This window comes from Panthera leo, chromosome E2 (assembly GCF_018350215.1).
Source record: "Panthera leo isolate Ple1 chromosome E2, P.leo_Ple1_pat1.1, whole genome shotgun sequence".
NCBI classification, from domain to species: Eukaryota; Metazoa; Chordata; class Mammalia; order Carnivora; family Felidae; genus Panthera; species Panthera leo.
The window spans coordinates 26,316,890-26,336,456 of record NC_056693.1 but is presented as its reverse complement, the minus strand read 5'-3'; the positions used below and the strand labels follow the sequence as shown (position 1 = coordinate 26,336,456).

The 19,567-nt window shown below is 35.1% G+C and overlaps 1 protein-coding gene across 2 annotated transcripts in view; it reads right to left on the bottom strand.

Annotated features, from left to right (window-relative positions):
* The window catches only part of LONP2 (lon peptidase 2, peroxisomal), a 105,317-nt gene that overhangs the window by 76,319 nt on the left and 9,431 nt on the right, over nucleotides 1-19,567 (bottom strand). For both annotated transcript variants that reach the window (XM_042919283.1, XM_042919284.1), the window contains exons 3-7: nucleotides 17,981-18,112; nucleotides 16,502-16,624; nucleotides 11,148-11,311; nucleotides 9,741-9,835; nucleotides 4,290-4,548 (exon numbers count right to left, since the gene is read on the bottom strand). In XM_042919283.1, coding sequence (XP_042775217.1) covers nucleotides 4,290-4,548; nucleotides 9,741-9,835; nucleotides 11,148-11,311; nucleotides 16,502-16,624; nucleotides 17,981-18,112 — 773 coding nt within the window. The remainder of the gene's footprint in view (nucleotides 1-4,289; nucleotides 4,549-9,740; nucleotides 9,836-11,147; nucleotides 11,312-16,501; nucleotides 16,625-17,980; nucleotides 18,113-19,567) is intronic.

Genomic DNA, 19,567 nt, shown 5'->3' with positions numbered 1-19,567 from the left:
GGTTCAGTCAGTTAAGCATCTGACTCTTGATTTTGGCTCAGGTCATTATCTCATGGATTTGTGAGTTGGAGCCCACACTGGGCTCCATGCTGACAGAGTGGAGCCTGCTTGGGATTCTCTCTCCCTGTCTCTTTGCCCCTCCCCCGCTCTCTCTTTTTCTCTTTCTCTCTCTCTAAATAAACTTAAAAAAAATGTTTATACATACAAAAATGTATCGATGTGGAAAGCAAAAGATTATTTTGTTCTCATCCTGTTTGAGCCAAAGATTCCTTGCAGTGATATAATTTTATTATCTGAACAAACAGCTGGCATACTACTTCCAAAGAGTTACTATCAACAATAACTTGTCACACAGCAATAAGCATATTTCACCAAGACACGACTTATGAAAAATGATTATGGAAACATGATTTCATAAAACTTCATCCTAAAAGAAGTTGTTTTATTTAATTTCTATGAACTGATTTAAATTCTTTAAAAATGTAATATTTAAAAATATTAAGTTGTAAAAACTGATAGGAACAGAGCTTCCTAAAAGTGGACAGAAAAGTCCCAATGGAGACAGACCCAAATGAGAAATGTAGAGAAGACTGAAAAGCTGCATTAATAAACCTGACTCTTCTTTCTTTAAGTAAAGCACTCAAAATTAACAGGAACAAAAACAATGCGTCAATGTAAAATCAGATCACTATTTTTCAAGTTTAAGATTTAAATGTGAATCAAGTCTTTCTTCCCATCTCTCACTTCATTACCATTGAACTCTAAAAAACACATCTTTGTTTTTTAAGATCAATTCCTAACTTACTAGCACCTTCCTTCACATAAACAGGTATTTCTAGTAAAAGGATGGAGTTCCAAGCATGGGAAAATAGAAAAAGTGAGTGACAAAATCAAGAGCACAGCAAGGAAGATAATATAAAGCAGCTCTGTTTTTCCTTGGCTATTTTAAGACTGCAGAACAGTGGTGCCTACTCAGAGGCTGAGGAAAAACAAAACTTTGCATGAACTCTAATTGTGAGCATGTGACCAATACTTAAATGGCAAGACCTGGGTGTTTCCAAAATGCTTCAACTGTTACATGGAACCACTTGTTACCACGAACTCCACCCCATGGTTGTGCTATGAGCTACTGTTCTTCCTCCTCTCCTATTCACCTCCAATTCATAGCTCTGAACTAAGCCCATACTCTGCTCTCAATCTCTGCTCACCTTAACCCCACTCTCCACCTACTTCCAAATGGGTTTTCAAATAAATATTTTCTCCAGGCTTTGATAATTTGGGAAGGTAAATGGGTAATAAGGCCCCAGTAGCACAAGGACAGGTTGCTGTAGTGTTTAATGAAACATCTGGTACAGTGATGGCTAGGGAGTACTTAGTAGCAGCCATAGTAGAATGATTCATAGACTAAACCACATCCCTTTTATTTGGCAATGATCACAGCCTCTGTGCATACGATACATTTCTAGAAAGCTTAATTTACACATATTTTTTTTAGGCAAATACATAACCTCATTTTACAAAAGACTCACAGTAAGTTCAGTTTTCTTAATGATAGCTACACATGTGAAAGTATACTCATTGAACAAATTTTGTATCTATCAATATCAGTAAAGACTGAAAACAGAGTTCTGCTTAAAACCAACAATGTTCACACAAAATGGTGAGAACTGTGACTTTATATACTGCCCACTAACACACATCACAGAAATACATTTTCCCACAATTCTGCTACATAAATTAAATAATAGGGGCGCCTGGGTGGCTCAGTCGGTTAAGCGTCCGACTTCAGCTCAGGTCACGATCTCACGGTCAGTGAGTTCGAGCCCCGCGTCAGGCTCTGGGCTGATGGCCTGGAGCCTGCTTCCGGTTCTGTGTCTCCCTCTCTCTCTGCCCCTCCCCCGTTCATGCTCTGCCTCTCTCTGTCTCAAAAATAAATAAACGTTAAAAAAAAAAATTAAAAAAAAAATTAAATAATAATGCTAAGAATAGGATATTTTAAGTACTATTTAAAAATCAAATTGGGGTACCTGGGTGGCTCAGTTGGTTAAGTGTCCGACTCTTGATTTCGGCTAATTCGTGGTATAGAGCTCCACATTGGGCTCAGCATGGAGCTGACAGCGTGGAGCCTGCTTGGAATTCTCTCTCTCTCTCTCTCTCTCTCTCTTTCTCTTTCTCCTCCTCCCCTACTTATGCTCTCTCTCTCTCTCTCAAAAATAAATAAACTTTTAAAAAATCAGATTGAATTTTATAAAAACTCATTGAAGCTATTAAATGTAAACTTGTCCTCCTGAGAATTTAAAAGTAAATAATAATTAAAGCTATTTTTTATTGAATGCTCACTGTGTGTCAGGCACTGAGTAAGTGCTTTCTAAGCCTTACTGAATAAGCAATACTAATGTGGCAAGAAACAGGACAAATTGCCCACAGGTCATGTGCTCATGACATTAATTCCATAAATTCCTCTCTAAATTCCATCAAATGCTTACACAATACAGTGCTACAGATACTAAAAAAAAGGAAAGAAACTAAAAAAACTTTGAATGCATGAATCAAGTCACTTGAGTGGGAAATATCTCCCCAAACCTCTCTAGTTAAAATAAAAAAATTCAAGTCCTAGATTCAGTTTCTCCAAGATTGGTAGAAGGTGCCACCAATGTCTTTACAAAAGCAAACTACAGCCTCTAGTGGCACATGTGAGAATAAGCAAGTCTAGGTGACAAAAGTATTGTTTGAAATTGCCAGAAAGAATGACCCAGATCAATTCCCTGATCTAATCTGCAGCCCTCATTGCTTATTTATTAAAATCTTGGAATGATTTTTCTTTAATGCATAAAAATTGTAAGTCAGAGAAAAAGAATCACTTTTCATGGAAAAGTTTCTAAAAGTGTTTTCCACCCTCGCCTAATGCCAATGATCTCGTGAATAAGACAAATGGAAAACAAGACATTATAAAAAGCATCATATTCTTTTTCCCCTACAATCCAAGTTTAATCCATATTCACCAAACTGTAAATATGCATTTAAATTACCCTTGGCCATTGGCAGTTGTTCACTGCCTGCACTGGCATGCTTTTCAAAGCCTTCATTTATAATTTAGATTGCCTTAACAACTTCAAGACTGATGGTATGACCTTGAGGAGAGAAGTTTTATCTTCAGTTTAATAACTTTCTATTGGAAGTTGAGCAGATTCTTCAAAAAAAATTTGGGGAGGGGGGCACCTGGGTGGCTCAGTCGGTTAAGCGTCCAACTTTGGCTCAGATCATGATCTTGCAGTTTGTGAGTTTGAGCCCCACAATGGGCTCTGTACCAAGAGCTCGGAGCCTGGAGCCTGCTTCAGATTCTGTATCTCCCTCTCTCTCTGCCCCTCCCCTGCTTGCACTCTGTCTCTCAAAAATAAATAAAAAATTTAAAAAACTTTTTTTTTAAATTGAGGTATCACTGATGTTAGTTTCAGGCATACAACCTTATATTCTTTTATAAGCATTCGTGATTTCTACATTTTTAAATATTCTACATTTTAAATTGCATACACTATCGGTATGTATGTTTTCTCACAACTTGCAACTCTTAGGAAACCCTTAAACCTTGAAACAGAAGTTCATGCTTTCCCAAAGCATCTTCTAATCTGAGCAACAGAGACCACAGAGAACATAAAACAATTAACGTAACATGCAAATCTGATTCTAGTAATGTCAGATAAACACAGACACAGTTCTCACAGTTTAATGTATTTTTATAGAAAGAGGGCCAAAAATGCAAGGACACATCTTAATAATTACCCTGAACTTTCTCATTATTCATATGTATACTGAAAACCAGCCTCCTTAAAGAGTTTAAACCGCAAACATAAATTTGTTACCAAAGATTTCGTACCTTCTCCTACCTCCCCCAGCTGTTGTACTTATTTTTTAAACTCTAAGAGTTAAGGGTCATTATGAAATGCTACTGGGCCAAAGTGCATGTAAAAACACTGTATTATCTAACCATAACTAATTTATAATTGCACTCAAATGAGATTCCAGAAAAGCCGAGGCAGAGACTCACTATCCATTGTCATACAATTACCAAGGTTAGTTTGGGTATACTATTATGGTAGAGGCTCTAGGTTAGCTATAAATGTCCTACAGATGTACCATAAGTAAGTACTGTAAATATCCTTTCGATCCACGGTATTACAAATATCCCTTTGAGAAAAAAAATATACATACATATATTATGCCTTGGCTTTTGAGGGGCTCTAGTCAATTAAAACAGAGAACCAGAGATTGAACTGAGAGAAATATCTTACCTGTGTCCTCGAATGTCGGACTGATCACACACTCCTCCAAGTGCAATCCTGTGGAACTCTCGACCAAGAGTCTTGGCCACTGATCTTCCCACACTTGTTTTACCAACTCCAGGAGGGCCAACAAAGCAAAGAATGGGGCCCTTCAGGTTGTTTTTCAGCTGTCTGACAGCCAGGTATTCCAGCACTCTTTTCTTCAATTTTTCCATAGCATAGTGATCATTATCCAGAAGAATCCGGGCTGCTCGAATGTCCAGACGGTCTGTCAAATAACCCAACAGAAGCACTTTTTGAGATGCTTGAGATACTTAAAAATTTTTATTTATTTTTACAATATTTATTTATTAATTTTGAGAGAAAGAGAGCACGCACACATGCACTAGTAGGGGAGGAGCAGAGAGACAGAGAGAGAGAATCCCAAGCAGCCTCCACGCTGTCAGCACAGAACCTGACACGGAGCTCAATCTCACAAACCAGGAGCTCAATCTCACAAACCAGGAGGTCATGACCTGAGACGAAATCAAGAGTCAGAGGTTTAACCAAACGAGCCACCCAGGCACCCAGCACATAGAATTTTTAAATGCAAGAACTCCTTTCAAGGCTGACAAGAGTCAAAATATGTTTTAGAAAATAAACATGACAAGAACAGAAGTGGATCTTTCTACATGAGTCTGCAGGGAGACCTGGCTTTTTTGCTCAAGAGAATTTAGTATCAACAGAACTAGTAAGCACTACATAATTAAAAATTCAAGGAATTAATACTCATTTAATTTTCTAGATACACATTATTTATATGGAGACATAATTACTACATATTCTATTTGTGCTGGCATTTGTTCCTTTTTTAAAGTTTTTTTTTTTTTTTTTTATTAGAGAAGTAATGTATGCTCATTCTAGAAAACCCAATGACACGAATTAAAAAAAAAAAAAATGAATACAGTTACCCATAATCTCATGTCTTCAAGAGAGCATCTCTACCTTCACTTTGGTATGTATTCTTGCAGGTTGTATGTGTATGTGTGTGTATGTGTATATATGTGCTTTCAGACCGATTTTTCAAACTGAGAGTATATGATGCCTTCAAGTTTTGTTTTTTCACTTAATATATATTACAGACACCTTTCAGTGTCAAATGTATTTTTGAGTAATACTTTAGTGGTTACATAATATTCTATTATTTAATTATCCATACTCATTTAAATAATTCCCTATTGCTAAGCATTTAGGTTATCTACAAATGTTTACAGTTATAAAACAGGCTTTGCAGTGCATCCTTGTAATTCAATCCCCACATATATCCCTAATTATTTCCTTCAACTAACCTTCTATAGACAGAAATGCTGGATCAAAAAAAAACACTAAGATGTAAAGAACTGTCACGGTCTCACTAGGAAGGTATGAATTAGGTTTGTTTCTATAGCCAAGCTTTCATCAGGTTTATTGATGTGCTTTACTACTTAAAATACTTATAGATTGAATCATTAAATACTCATGGATGCCAGCATGAATTCATCATCTGCATGACACCCAGGGGTAATACATGGCTGCATAATCATACTGATGGTGAGAGGAGAGGCTGGGAAAGAGAAAATACACACAAGCCACTCTTTCAATCCATTATTTGGAACTTGCTCTGCATTTTTCCTGCAGAGAGAAAAAAAAAAAAAAAAAAAAGCCTTTAATGGTGGTTTGGTTCCCAAGTTAGTCTGAAAAAACCTAGCTAAGCAGTAATATATGTATTTTAATTACAGTACTGTTGCTTTTACTTCAGGCTGAGTGATTTGGAAAGGGAAAAACAAAATTTCTTCCCCCTTTCCTAGCTTCAGACTCCCAACTAACGAACACATGAATAAATGACAGGAAGTTTTCCAACTGTTAGGCACTGCTAACCCAGACTCTAAAAACCTACCACAGCAAACACAAAAGAAAACTTCAGACCAATTCCATTTTGTATAGTTCTAAATATTAAAATGCTAATAAATCAGATCTATTAAGAATAATCTACTAAGTCCCAGTGGGATTTATTTTAGTTATGCAAAAAAGTTTAACATTATGTTATCAATATATTTATTACATCACCATGCATAAGAAAAACTTTCCATCAAAATGTCATTTTGTACCATTTTGTCACTTGTTATAATGTAACACTCACCCCTAATTAACATTTACTAGTTTAAGAACAGAATTCCATGCAATTTAGAAAAAAAATGATGATACTCTGAAGGAAGTTTTTCTAAGAAACATGCCAAGTGAAGACAATTTTTAAAAGTTCCTCAAACTTTTAAGGAAGACAATTTCTATGCTATATAAATTATTGTGTCTTTTCTATATAGGATACGTTTTTTTCTGATTATTCTTTTTAATGGCTCAGAATACATGCTTCCTATTTTGAATAATACATGTAAAATAATACTTGTAATAATACATGTAAAAAATTTAAAACTTACCTGAACATATATTTCTCTATTTACAACTGAAAGACTTAAATAGTATCTACTGGCTCTTTCTATTTATAAAGATGGGAAAATTAGGAAACTTCTTTCCTTCAAATCTTTCCTTTCTGCTTTTGAGGATTGCTACTTAGGTAAGCTTCTCTTTCAAAAATTATGAAAGACATTTTCACGGTTTTATAACCACACTCATAATAATTATTTAAATCTAATTCCATACAGAAATGGTTTAAAAGTTCAACACACTTCCTTTTATACCACAATTTATGCATCTTCAGTTCTCTGCTGGAATACTAAACAATGAAAAGTATTTTCACGTGGGGGTACATGAGTGCTATGCATCTCTAATGCTAATACACATCCAGCAGAAACTCTCTTGAGTTTCTGGCATGTGGGTGGCCTCCATCCCTAGTTGTGAAAATAATAACAGCTTTGTCCCATTTTTATATTTTGTTTATTTCAGTAAAGGAGTCAGCACTCTTGTATTCAAATAAACATTTTGCTCCGAAACCTATACAATTATACTGTATAAGCTTGGTAAAAATTCCTGATTATTAATTAAGTTCAGTTTTTAAATAGGACAAGTGGAGAGGGGAGGAAGCTGAAAGCAACTCACTAAGCTACTAATGGCAAATAATCAAATCTGCAATTTTAATATTCAGGCCATTATACTATATCTACTATATGCACCCTGCATTTCTCCTAAGTCATTAGTTAAAATAAATCCTGAAGCATAGAAAAATGTTACTGAGAGAATACCAAAATTTCAAAATAAGGCCCCTAGGATTACCAAGTTATCTAGATGCTCTTCAGACTGTGCATTCGTCCTACTGTCAAGAAAAAATAGCAGGGTTTGAAAATTGTCACGACTGCATCAATGACAAATACCTATCAAATATATATCAACATGGAAGCTTGGCAGGTGAAACAAAACGGCAGCAGTTAAAAAACACAAAGTTGAAATGTGACTTTCTTTCCCAGGTCTAAACTAACAGGCAGCAGAGCCCTCTCCAAATCTCACAGAATAGAACCACTTCACTTAAAAAATAGGCACCGAGTGAACAGAAGCCTACCAGAAATAAAATGGACCTCCCCACAGCCCAGCTAGATCCAGACCAACAGCTGATCTCAAATTGATCATGTGGCACAAAGAGAGGCTGATTCAATGGGACCCCATGCTCTCCGGCATTCATCTCACTATGGAGTTTCCAAAAATTACAAAAAATATTTTTGAATTAAGAATTAAACCAAGAAATTCAGCTGCAGTTTGGTAAAGCACTTTCAACTAGAAGGCAATGTTGTTATGCAAATATGATATAAGAAATAAATTTACTAGTATGGTAACATAACAGCTCTATATATAGGAGCCAAAAAACTGGAAACAACCTCAATGTTCCTGACAGGTAAACGCATACACAAATTATTAATCTATGCAGCAACATGGATGAACCTCTATGCTGAAAGAATCAGAAAAAGCGAGTACATGCTATATCATTCCATGTGTGTAACAGTTTTGAAATATGAACTGATCTATAGTGGTTGTTTGGGGATGAGGACGAAAAGGAGGGAGGGAGGGAGGAATTAGGGAAGCATGAGAAAATTTAGGAGGCGATGGGTACGTTCACTATCTTAATTACAGTGATGGTATTACAGATACATACATATGTGAAAACTTATCAGAATGCACATATTATAGATGTACAGTTTACTGTTTATCAATTATACCACAATAAAACTGGAAAGTAAAGCAAAATTGCTTCTAAAAAATTTCTTCTATAGTTCACTAGTGCAACCTGATTTAATCTAGTGAAAATTTACAGATTCTCAGAATTTAAGAGAGAACAAATATGAATTAGCTTTTTAATTTTATAGACAAACATTCAAACAGAGAGAAAAACTTAGGAAAAAACCCAAAATCTAGAGAATGGGATAAACACAAAGTTACGGAGTATTCATGAAGGAATAATTAGCATAACCCAGAATGTAACTGCTTTCTACAACAAGAACCTAAGAACTGTAATATGATTGAAATCTAAGGGTAGTCAAAATAAAAGGAAGATGATTAGGTCAATTTCATCTTAGTACCTAGCCATACACATTAAAAATGTGTTAGATGATCCTTTCCAAAAAAATGATTAAGAAAGGAACTACTTTAACCTTAACATTGTCCCGGCATAGTTAATCTAACACAAAGGTGCTTTATTCTGGGCCCTCTTTGAGGGGAAAATTTTTTTTTAAGTTATCAATACCAGAAAGTATGGTCCTCTGTAGGTTAATAAGCAAGTATTTTTTAATATTAAAAATTCAACATCCTGTAATCTGGCATGTATAGCATATCTTATGTGGGGGCACAAATGTGTGTTTTAGAGCTAACATTTAAAAAAATCTCTAGCGTCTTTTTTAAATGTAAGAATTTTACTAACTAGGATAATAAATCTTTAAATTTTCACAAGTCAATCATACAGCTACTCCTATGCCAACAGCAGTTCAGGTAATCAATCCACTGTTGAATTCAGCAGACCTTGTATGTAAATTTAACAATAGAGCATCTAAATACAGTGTATTTCTCATCCCAAGATAAAATAGCGAATACACAGGAAAGAGAACAGTTCTAACGAAGGACAGAAGGATAAAAAGAGTTTAAATTTAATAGGTTTTTATATGAGAAAAATAAGATTCCAAATGGTACAACTGTTCTAGTACGTAACTATATGTAACTATTTCTTTAGATGTAAAAGTTTATCTTCTGATTGGCTATTGGTATTGAGAAACACTTATATCACTCTTACAGAAAATCCTATTTTCTCTAAAATCAGGCAAAAGGCACTTTCATGTAGCACCTTCTTTTCCTGTTTGATCCCAAGACCTAGATGACACAAGTTCACTGCCTAAATACATCTAGAACTACAGTAACAGTAAGATAATCAATGATATTTCAATAGAATCTACATGAGCTTTCTGAATGACAATCAGACTGCAAAAGGCTGTTACTTTGTTGGCTTACCAGTTGTACTTTTGTTCCAAGGAAGTTCCACCATAAGTTCTAAATAATTTCTAGTCAGAGCATATTCTGGCATCGACTGAGGCATTTTTTTGAGTCTGTGGGGAAAGAATACATAGCAAAATGTTACACAACATAGAAGAATTCCATAAAAAACACAAAAATCCAGCATATATATCTCCGTTTCTGGGTCAGATATATCATGAATAATTGATTTAAGAAATCTGGCAACATTAAAAAAAAAAAACTAGTTATTTTGTTTTGTGAAGTACTTATGGAACAAATTAAACAGATCCCTGCAAACTGGGGAAGTGGGGGAGGGAACACTGTATCTGATTCTATCCTGGAAATTCAACCTTATCAGTATCAGTATCTCGCAGGGGGAGTCTCAAGTCACACTTACCTGATTTACTTCTCACAGTAAGAGTTAAGTGCCTAATCATGCATAACACAATAATTATTTACTTTTTTTGGAATCAGAGATAAAATTATCTTGTAAAAACAAGCTAACATCAGATATTTAACTAAAAATACAACTTCCATAATATATGCAGTATTTAACAAAGTATTTTGCCCACAAAAGATGTTCCTCATTTATTAACCAATGCCAGTGAATATAAAATATCCTTCAACTACAACTAATCTCCTTATCTGTGAACCCAGAGTCCAATCTTTTGTTACTCAGCATTCAATTAGGTTCATTATAATTCACTAATAAAAGAAAATGCAACACAATTATGTTTCAAGTACATAAGGAAAAAGTTGGTTTTCTATTTACCCCTGAGATTATTCATGTACCCTATACTGTCCTCAAGGTTTCTGTGTACTTTCTTATGCAAAGAGAAACTGACAGTCCCTGCCCTCTAGGGTTTACAATCTTCTTTCTAAAGAAGAAAAAAGTGACATGTGAAGAGCACAGTGCCAACTGAACACTGTGTCTGAACAAAGCACAGCCCATATTAAGACAATGAAAAAGCGGTTAACAATAGTGATCATATTGACAGCATATGAGGTGGAAGCGATGTACCACTTAACACTCAGCCACTGAGAAAAAGATTAGGGAAGTTGATGTTAATTCAGGAGTATTAAGAATCCTTTAAAAACAGTTTCCAGTTGAGGAATGAAGAGAGATAACCTGAAGATTTTACAGATCACAGCTCTAATCTGACAATTTGGAAAACCATGAAAGATAAGAATTGACAAAGGAAAGATAAAATGAGTGGTGGTTTATGACTATACTAAATATAAGAAAAGGAGAAAGATCAAAGAATATAAAACAAATAACTCAGCTTTCAGTTTGTGATCCAAAGAAGCAGTTTCAAGTTTCCATGACCAATAATTTTTAATATTTATTAATAAGCAAAATGAAAGTGCCAATGAATGAATAGCTTCTTTTTAGCTTCAATTTACCTTTTTATCTCTTTGACACAGACTTTGTGGGCCTGCTCTGGCATACTGGATGTTCGTATTTTTTTCTCTAGCATGACAATGTCATCATGATCTTCATCCTCATCCTCATCTTCTAAGGCACCTGGAATGTGTGTAATCCTTCTAATAGGACGTATTGCTATAACCTAAAGTAGAAAGTAGAAGAGTAAAACTGTGTGTTAAAATAAATTGGAAACGAGGTACCTAGTTACACACAAGATTATAACTGGTGCCGAATAACATTTTTATGGTTAGGGTCTACATCTTTAGGAACTAAGTTCAGAATGATAACTAAGAGACACAAGCACATATGGAAGCAGCAGAATTTAAAAAGTGGATCAACATAAAATGGACATGATTCTTTAGTATATGCTTATATTACAATGTAAGAAAAAATTCAAGAGCTGGCTACTAGAAATAATGAAAACATCTAGGAATTATTTTTCTTTGAGCTACTATTATAGCCACTACTTTCTTGATTATATTACTACTTACCAATCAGCAACAGAATAAATTCCATTTTTCCTCCTAGATTACAAAATTTCTTTCTAACATCTTTAATGTTTCCACCATTGGCTCTGTTCTCTTTGTCTCCAATACACAGAAAAGTCTTCCTCCTTTCAAATACTTTATCTTACCTATATCCCTTTCAGTTAACTACACACTATTTACATCCCTTCTTGAGAAGTTCTGCTTTTCCAACAAGTGGCTTTGACCACTACTTCCCCATCCTCATGAATTACTTCCATAATCTCTATTTTGTACTTTGGCCTTTATCTCCACTATGTTGAGAAATTGTGCTTTGAAATCCAACAACCATCTTCTGTGCCAAGTCAAATGGTTTTATTTTGTGTTCTCTTTCTCCATGATCTATATCATATTTTAAAACTTCTAAAATGCTCTTTTGAAATTCTCAACTCAATAATATCATGAATAAACACCAGCCATCACTGGAGCAAAATGATACACTGGTATTTAATTTAAAAGCCTGGGAATTTATTTTTTAAACTATTACTTATTTAATACATTCAAATATAAAACATTAAAAACACAAATAAAAATACAACTTTATAAAAACAAAAATATTAAATATATACTTTTAGCCTACATAATAGACAAAATATTTTTTAATGAAATTTTAAATGAAAATAAAAAAAATTTTAAATGAGAGTTTTAAAAAGCACATTAATTTTTTCATCATTGAAACAAAAGTACTTTTTTGTGCAGTTTTTTTCCCAGCTACAAGAAAGTGCCTTTCAACTCTTAAGGGAATAGGCAGAGAAAGTTTTAGGCTTAACTCCAAATATCACCCTCTGATTCCTACATTTTCAAGTAACTGTCACCTGTGTGATCATTTTCTGGAGCAATTCTGAACACTTGTCTCCTTAAGCAACGGTAACACTTAATTGATAAGAAGCTGCAGTTCTCTGTGTCTGCCAAGACAGAGTGTGCACTGGTTTGTCTTTCTACACAAAATGGATAACTAAATTAATGATCTGATCTCAAACCAGAAATAATTCACATTTCTGCTTTTTGTTTTAAACGGCATTATGCCATTATGTCCTGAAACACAAACACCAGACAGGCTACTCCTGTTTCTGTCATCGTTCTCCTCCAGCCTATTTTCTGCTCCTTTCCTTAGTCCCATTGGTGAGGAATCCTTCTTTCTCAATAATGTATTCTTTCTGATGAAGGAACACTTCTGCGCTGATGACCATCAAATCTAACATTATTCTCAACCTTTCACTTACTTTCCAACAGCCTTCAGAGAACTATCATTTCCACTCTTGTCCACATCAAATATATTTTCTTGATCTTAAGTCTGCCCACACATAACAAAAGTAAAACTGATAGCTCAAGGTAGACTTCAGACAGACCTCATATAAATGTAATGTATGATAATGAATGTATCACAAATCAATGGAGAAGTGAAGAATTATTTATAATACTGTTGAGTTAAAAATCAGTAAAAGGTAAACTAAAAGTGGGTATTTGTCAAATCACTGGAGGATAGAGGACTCTAAGCTTAGAAGACAGAAAAAGACTTACATAGTTGGACTAAATGAAAACAAAAATTTTTATAAGTTAAAAGCAAAAAAGTCAGCTAAATTATGGTAAAACATAGTGATACAGTCCTCCTAGGAAACAATTTTGTAGTATTCTTAATACTATTTTTTTTAAGTTATAGATCATTTCAGTGGATGCAGAAAAGGCATTTGTCAAAGTACAACATCCACTAGTGATAAAATCTTTTAACAAAGTAGGTCTGGAGTGAACATACCTCAACATAATTAAGTCCATACATGAAAAACCAATAGCTAGTATCATCCTCAATGGGGAAAAACTGAGAGCTCTTCCTCTACAGTCAGGAACAAGACAGGGATGTCCACTCTCACCACTTTTATTCAATATAGTACTGGAAGTCCTAGCCACAGCAATCAGACAACAAAAAGAAATAAAAGGAATCTAAATTGGCAAGGAGGAAGTAAAACTTGCACTATCTGCAGATGACATGATATTATACATAGAAAAACTGAAAGACTCTACCAAAAAGCCACTAGAACCATGAATGAATTTGGTGAAGTCATAGGATACAAAATCAATGTACAGAAACCTGCTGCATTTCTATACACCAAAAATAAAGCAGCAGAAAGAGAAATTAAGGAATTAATTCCATTTACAATTGTACCAAAAACCGTAAGACACCTAGAAATAGACCTAACCGAAAAGGTAAAAAGACCTATACTCTGAAAACTATAAAACACTGATGAAAGAAATTGAAGATGACACAAAGAAATGTAAAGACATTCCATTCTCATGGACTGGAAGAACAAATATTGCTAAAATGTCTATACCACCTAAAGCAACCTACACATTTAACACAATCCCTATCAAAATACCAACAGCATATTTTCACATAGCTAGAACAATTTTAAATTTGTATGGAACCACAAAAGACTCTAAGTAGCCAGAGCAATCTTGAAAAAGAAAAGTGAAGCTGGAGGCATCACAATTCCAGACTTCAAGTTATATTACAAAGCAGTAGTAATCAAAACACTATGGTACTGGAACAAAAACAGACACATAGATCAATAGAACAGAACACAAAACCAGACATGAACCCATAACCATATGGTCAATTAATCTTCAAAAAAGCAGAAAAAGCTATATAATAGAAAAAAACCACAGTCTCTTCAAAAAATGGTACTGAGAAAACTGGACAGCAACATATGAAAGAATGAAACTGGATCACTTTCTTATACCATATATAAAAATTAATTAAAAATGGATTAAAGAGCTAAATGTGAACCCTGAAATCATAAAAATCAGCAGTAACTTCTTTGACATCTGCTGTAGCAACTTCTTTCTAGATATGTTTCCTGAGTCAAGAGAAACAAAAGCAAAAATAAACTACTAGGACTACGTCAAAATAAAAATCTGCACAGTGAAAGAAACAATCAACAAAACTAAAAGGCAATCTATGGAATGGGAGAAGGTATTTGCAAATGACATATCTGATAAAGGGTTATTACCCAGGGGCATCTAGGTGGCTCAGCTGGTTAAGTGTCCAACTTAAGCTCAGGTCATAACCTCACAGCTCGTGAGTTCAAGCCCTGCATCAGGCTCTGTTGACAGCTCAGAGCCTGAAGCTTGCTTTGGATTCTGTGACTCCTCTCTCTGCCCATCCCCTGCTCACTCTCTGTCTCTCCCTCTCTTGAAAATAAATAAACATTAAAAAAAATAGTAATAAAAAATAAATAAAAAGGGTTATTATCCAAAATAACTTATAAAACCCCCAAAACAAATAATCCACTTAAAACATGGGCAGAAACATGAATAGACATTTCTACAAACACATACAGATGGTCAACAGACACATGGAAAGACGCTCAACATCACTGATCAACAGGTAAACGCAAGTCAAAACGATATGAGAGTGCAATGAAGGTGATGGCCGGTGCTGCTCCCTGGCTGAGGTAGGATCCCGAGGACTCTCCAGTCCACTGAGGGCATACCACCAGCCCATCTTGCCTGCCGCACCAGGGAGGTGAAGTGTGAGAACACAAAAAAACAAAATCAAAAACAAAAACAAAAACAAAAACCCTCCAATGAGATAACACCCTACACCTATCAGAATAGCTAAAATCAAAAATTCAAAAAACAACAAGCCATTGGTGAGAATGTGGAGAGAAAGGAACCCTCAGGCACTGTTGGTGGGAATGCAAACTGGTGCAGTGCAGCCACTGTGGAAACAGTATGGAGGTACTGCAAAAAGTTAAACATAGAACTACCCTGAGATCCAGCAACTATATTACTAGGCATCTACCCAAAGAATACAAAAATACTAACTCAAAGGGATAATTCAAAGGGATACATGCACCCTGATGTTTAAAGCATCACTATTTAAAATAGCCAAATTATGGAAGCAGCCCAAGTATCCATCCACAAATGAATGGATCAAGAATTTGTGTATGCATACACATATATACATAGGCATATACATGTATACACATATATATGTATACACACACATGCGCGCACACACAATGGAGTATTACTCAGCCATGACAAAGAATGAAATCTTGCCATTGGCAATGACATGGATGGACCTAGGGAGTACAACACTTAGTGAAATACATCAGTCATAGAAAGACAAATACCATACGATTTCACTCATATGTGGACTTTAAGAAACAAAACAAACAAACAAAGGGAGGGGAAAAAAGAGAGGCAAACCAAGAAACAGACTCTGAAATGATGGTTAAAAGGGGAGGTGGTGGGAGGGATGAGGGAAATAGGTGATGGGGATTAAGGAGGGCACTTGTTGTGACGAGCCCCAGGGGACTGTATGGGAGTGGCGGCGAATCACTGTATTGTACACCTGAAGCTACCATTACACTGTACATTAACTGGAGTTAAAACAAAAACTTTAAAAAAAAAAAAAGAAATGTAAGATGTACAACTCCCCCCTCCAATTATTTTCAAAGACACTCATCAGTTATTTAGCTTTTAAAATATAGAAAACATTGGAAACAACACACAATGTTTGGCAAAGAGAAATGGCTTAGTAAAGTATACCTTTCAATGATTACCCAAATTTACCAAGAACAGAAAATGAGAAAATATGTTAAAAACAAAATCCAGACATGGAAGAGGACTAGAAACACACACCAAATTCAAAATGCTATCCGTAACTTGGATGCTAAGAAACAATGAAATTTTTTCTTTGTTCCTTTCTTTATTCCATTTTTTTTTTTTTTACTTCAAAAAAACTGAATCTCACATCACATAAAAACAACCGGAAACACAAAGAAACAATTAAAGGACATATTTACCCTCTTATCATCATCTTGCTTGTGTTTTCTGGTTTTCTGAAGCAATTTCAGGCCTTCAATTTGTCTGACAAGCAGCGGTATGGTCATCTTGAACCGCTCCTCTAGACTCACAGCATCTAAAATCTAAGGGGACATGAGTCGATTAGCAGAATCTCTCAGAAACACAAGCTCCCAAAACAAGGCAGTCAGAGTCATGACTTAAATTATTAAGTAAGAAAGACAAATATCAATACTCACAGCTAAGTTAGGGCCAACACACCAAGATTAATTCTATTAAATCACTAGAATCCTAAAAAAAAAGGAATCTTGACTTTTCATTTAAAAATGAGGCCATGTGTATTGTTCCAACAGCAAGGACATACATTTTTTAAGTTTATTCATTTGTTTTGAGGTGGGGAGGGGCAAAAAGGGAGAGAGAGAATCCCAAGCAGACTCCGCACTATCAGCACAGAGTTTGATGTGTGGCTCAAACTCACAAACTTTAAGATCATGACCTGAGCTGAAATCAAGATTCAGACACTTAACCAACTAAGGCACCGGGCACCCCAAAACACACATTTAATGTGAACTCTTTCTGGCATTATTCTCTTAAAACCCAGATAGTTGTCTACATATTAGGTTTAAACAGATTCTAGGTTGAAAATATTAAATTTTTACATTCATGAAAGAACACGAGTACTCTTAATCAACCTCTGCTAATGCTCTGAGTAACTAACACTCTCCATTCCCCCAAACATCCTTGCTGATGTCCACAGCCAGCTTACTCTCTGGTACCCCAGCACTCTTCTGCTCCTATCAGTTGAACTGAATTTTTGTGTTTAGAGTAGGTGTGTATACACTTTTCTTTGTTTGGTGCACTCACTATTATAATTTGCTAGATTTGCTATATAACTGTTAAGACATAAATGCATAAATTGATAAAATAAAGGACGTTTCAATAAAACTAACTTAAATGTTCTAGGAAGATTCAATAAAACAGACTGCTTAAAAATACTATAAAAGTAAGTATGCAAGAAAACTTACAATTTTGGGGGGAAATGCAGAATCTAGTGAGTGCAGAATGAGTGTCTTTACAACTTATTTCACTCTAAAGAAATAGAAACTGAAAATCATAGATACTGCATCACAGGGATGCTTTGTGTAAGAAACATCATGAAGAATTCTAATAAAGCAGGCAATTCACAAAGAAAAGGTCACAGCTCCACATGTTTAAAAACAGACAAAATATATATTTACCATTTTTAAAAATTATTCTTCACTTTAACTTCTTCCATAAATTAACAAACTACTAGTACTGACAATGTGAATAAAAGACTTGCTTGAGTATATAAAAATATAAAGCAATCAGTAAAAGTCAATTTTAGGATAAGAACATTTCAACTACTGTGAATCTCCAGTATCTCTTACTGAAGGTCAAATTTTATTGTCTTGAATAAAAAGGGACAAAACAACTTAGTATTAAAGAAGGGAATACTGTACCTGGAGCTTCTCTTTGTTGCTTGTTCGAATAATTGAGGTCAGAATGTCTGGTAATGCTTCCCTTGGAAGACTATCTAAAAGGCGTCTCAATTTAGCAACTGCAGGGACAGACATATCCAACATTTCCACCAACTACAAGGAAAAAGAAGTCTTTTTAATGAAATTTGGTATTATTTGTGAATTTAAAATGTCAAGTTGCTATATAGGTTTAATGTTCAGGCCTCAGAGTCTTTGTTTTTGAAAGATCACTGATTACTAGAAATCTAGGCATTTTACTGGCCTCAGAGGAAAAGAGAGAAGTACATTCAAAATATCAATCAGAACTGAAAAGCAAAAATGGCCCTCAAATGTGTATAATACAAATGTTTAAAAGGTTTTGCAAATTTGTGATTTTATTTTTTATTTTGAAAAAAATAAAAACCTACAGAAAATTTACAATAGTACAATAAACTATCCTTTTTCTCTCTAAGCGTATGCACACACACACATTTTTGCTGAACATTTTATTTACTTGTTTTAAACATTTATTTGTTTTTGAGAGGGTATGTATGCACAAGCAAAGGAGGGATAGAGAGAGAGACACAGAATCCGAAACAGGTTCCAGGTTCTGAGCTGTCAGCACAGAGCCCAGCTTGAACTGAGATCATGACCTGAGCCAAAGCCAGACATCCAACCAATTGAGCCACACAGGCGCTCCACTGAACATTTTAAAGTAAGTGGCAGACATCATGACCCTTGTTCTTAAGAACAAGGGCATTCTCTTACATAATCACAGTGTAATTATCAAATTCCGGAAATTTAACATAGCTGATGCTATTATGCTAACCAGCTGAAATACTGTTTTTTAGTAGAACACTTGGATTAAGCAGAATCTGAGCACTGACTGTGAATGGTTTTTATAAAAACAACTTCCAGGGTATATCCTTGAAAGAAATCATTAGGTTACTGACAAAAATTCCACTTTTCTTCTGGGTACGTGGCAGGACTACTCTCTCACCTCCTCTGAATACAAATGAGGCTATGAGTCTTGCCTTGATCCATGAAATGGGGGGGGGGGGGGGAAGGAATTGACAGCTCCTTCTGGGCAGAAGCATTTAAAACCATTGAGAGATCTGCCACATTTCCTTTTCCAGCCTCAGCATGTTTTGAGATGAATGTCTACCCCTCTTGAGTCCCTCAGTGACTCTAACAGGTAGATCACCACATGCTCTAGTTTTAGGCATAAAGCATGAGTGAGAAATATACCTTTGTAATATTGTATGCTGAGATTTTCGAGTACTTTATGCAGCAAAACTTAGCCCACAGTGGCTAATTCACAGATGACATGCCAAATCCTCATTTAGTAATAACTCTGGTAAGATTTCTTAGGCCAGTAGAATCAAATCTTTCTAAAGGCACCGTAATTTAAGAACCTGCCTAGAATCAAGGGAATGAAAGCACAGTTATGATGAAGTTATTCAGGTGGGAGAAGTAGATAATAAAATTTAAAGACCCTTTCTCCTAAGAATTCATCTTAAGAAAATAAAAGTTAAAACTTATTTTGCAAGCACTTACTGAGCACAAACTACTTGTTAGACACAATGTACT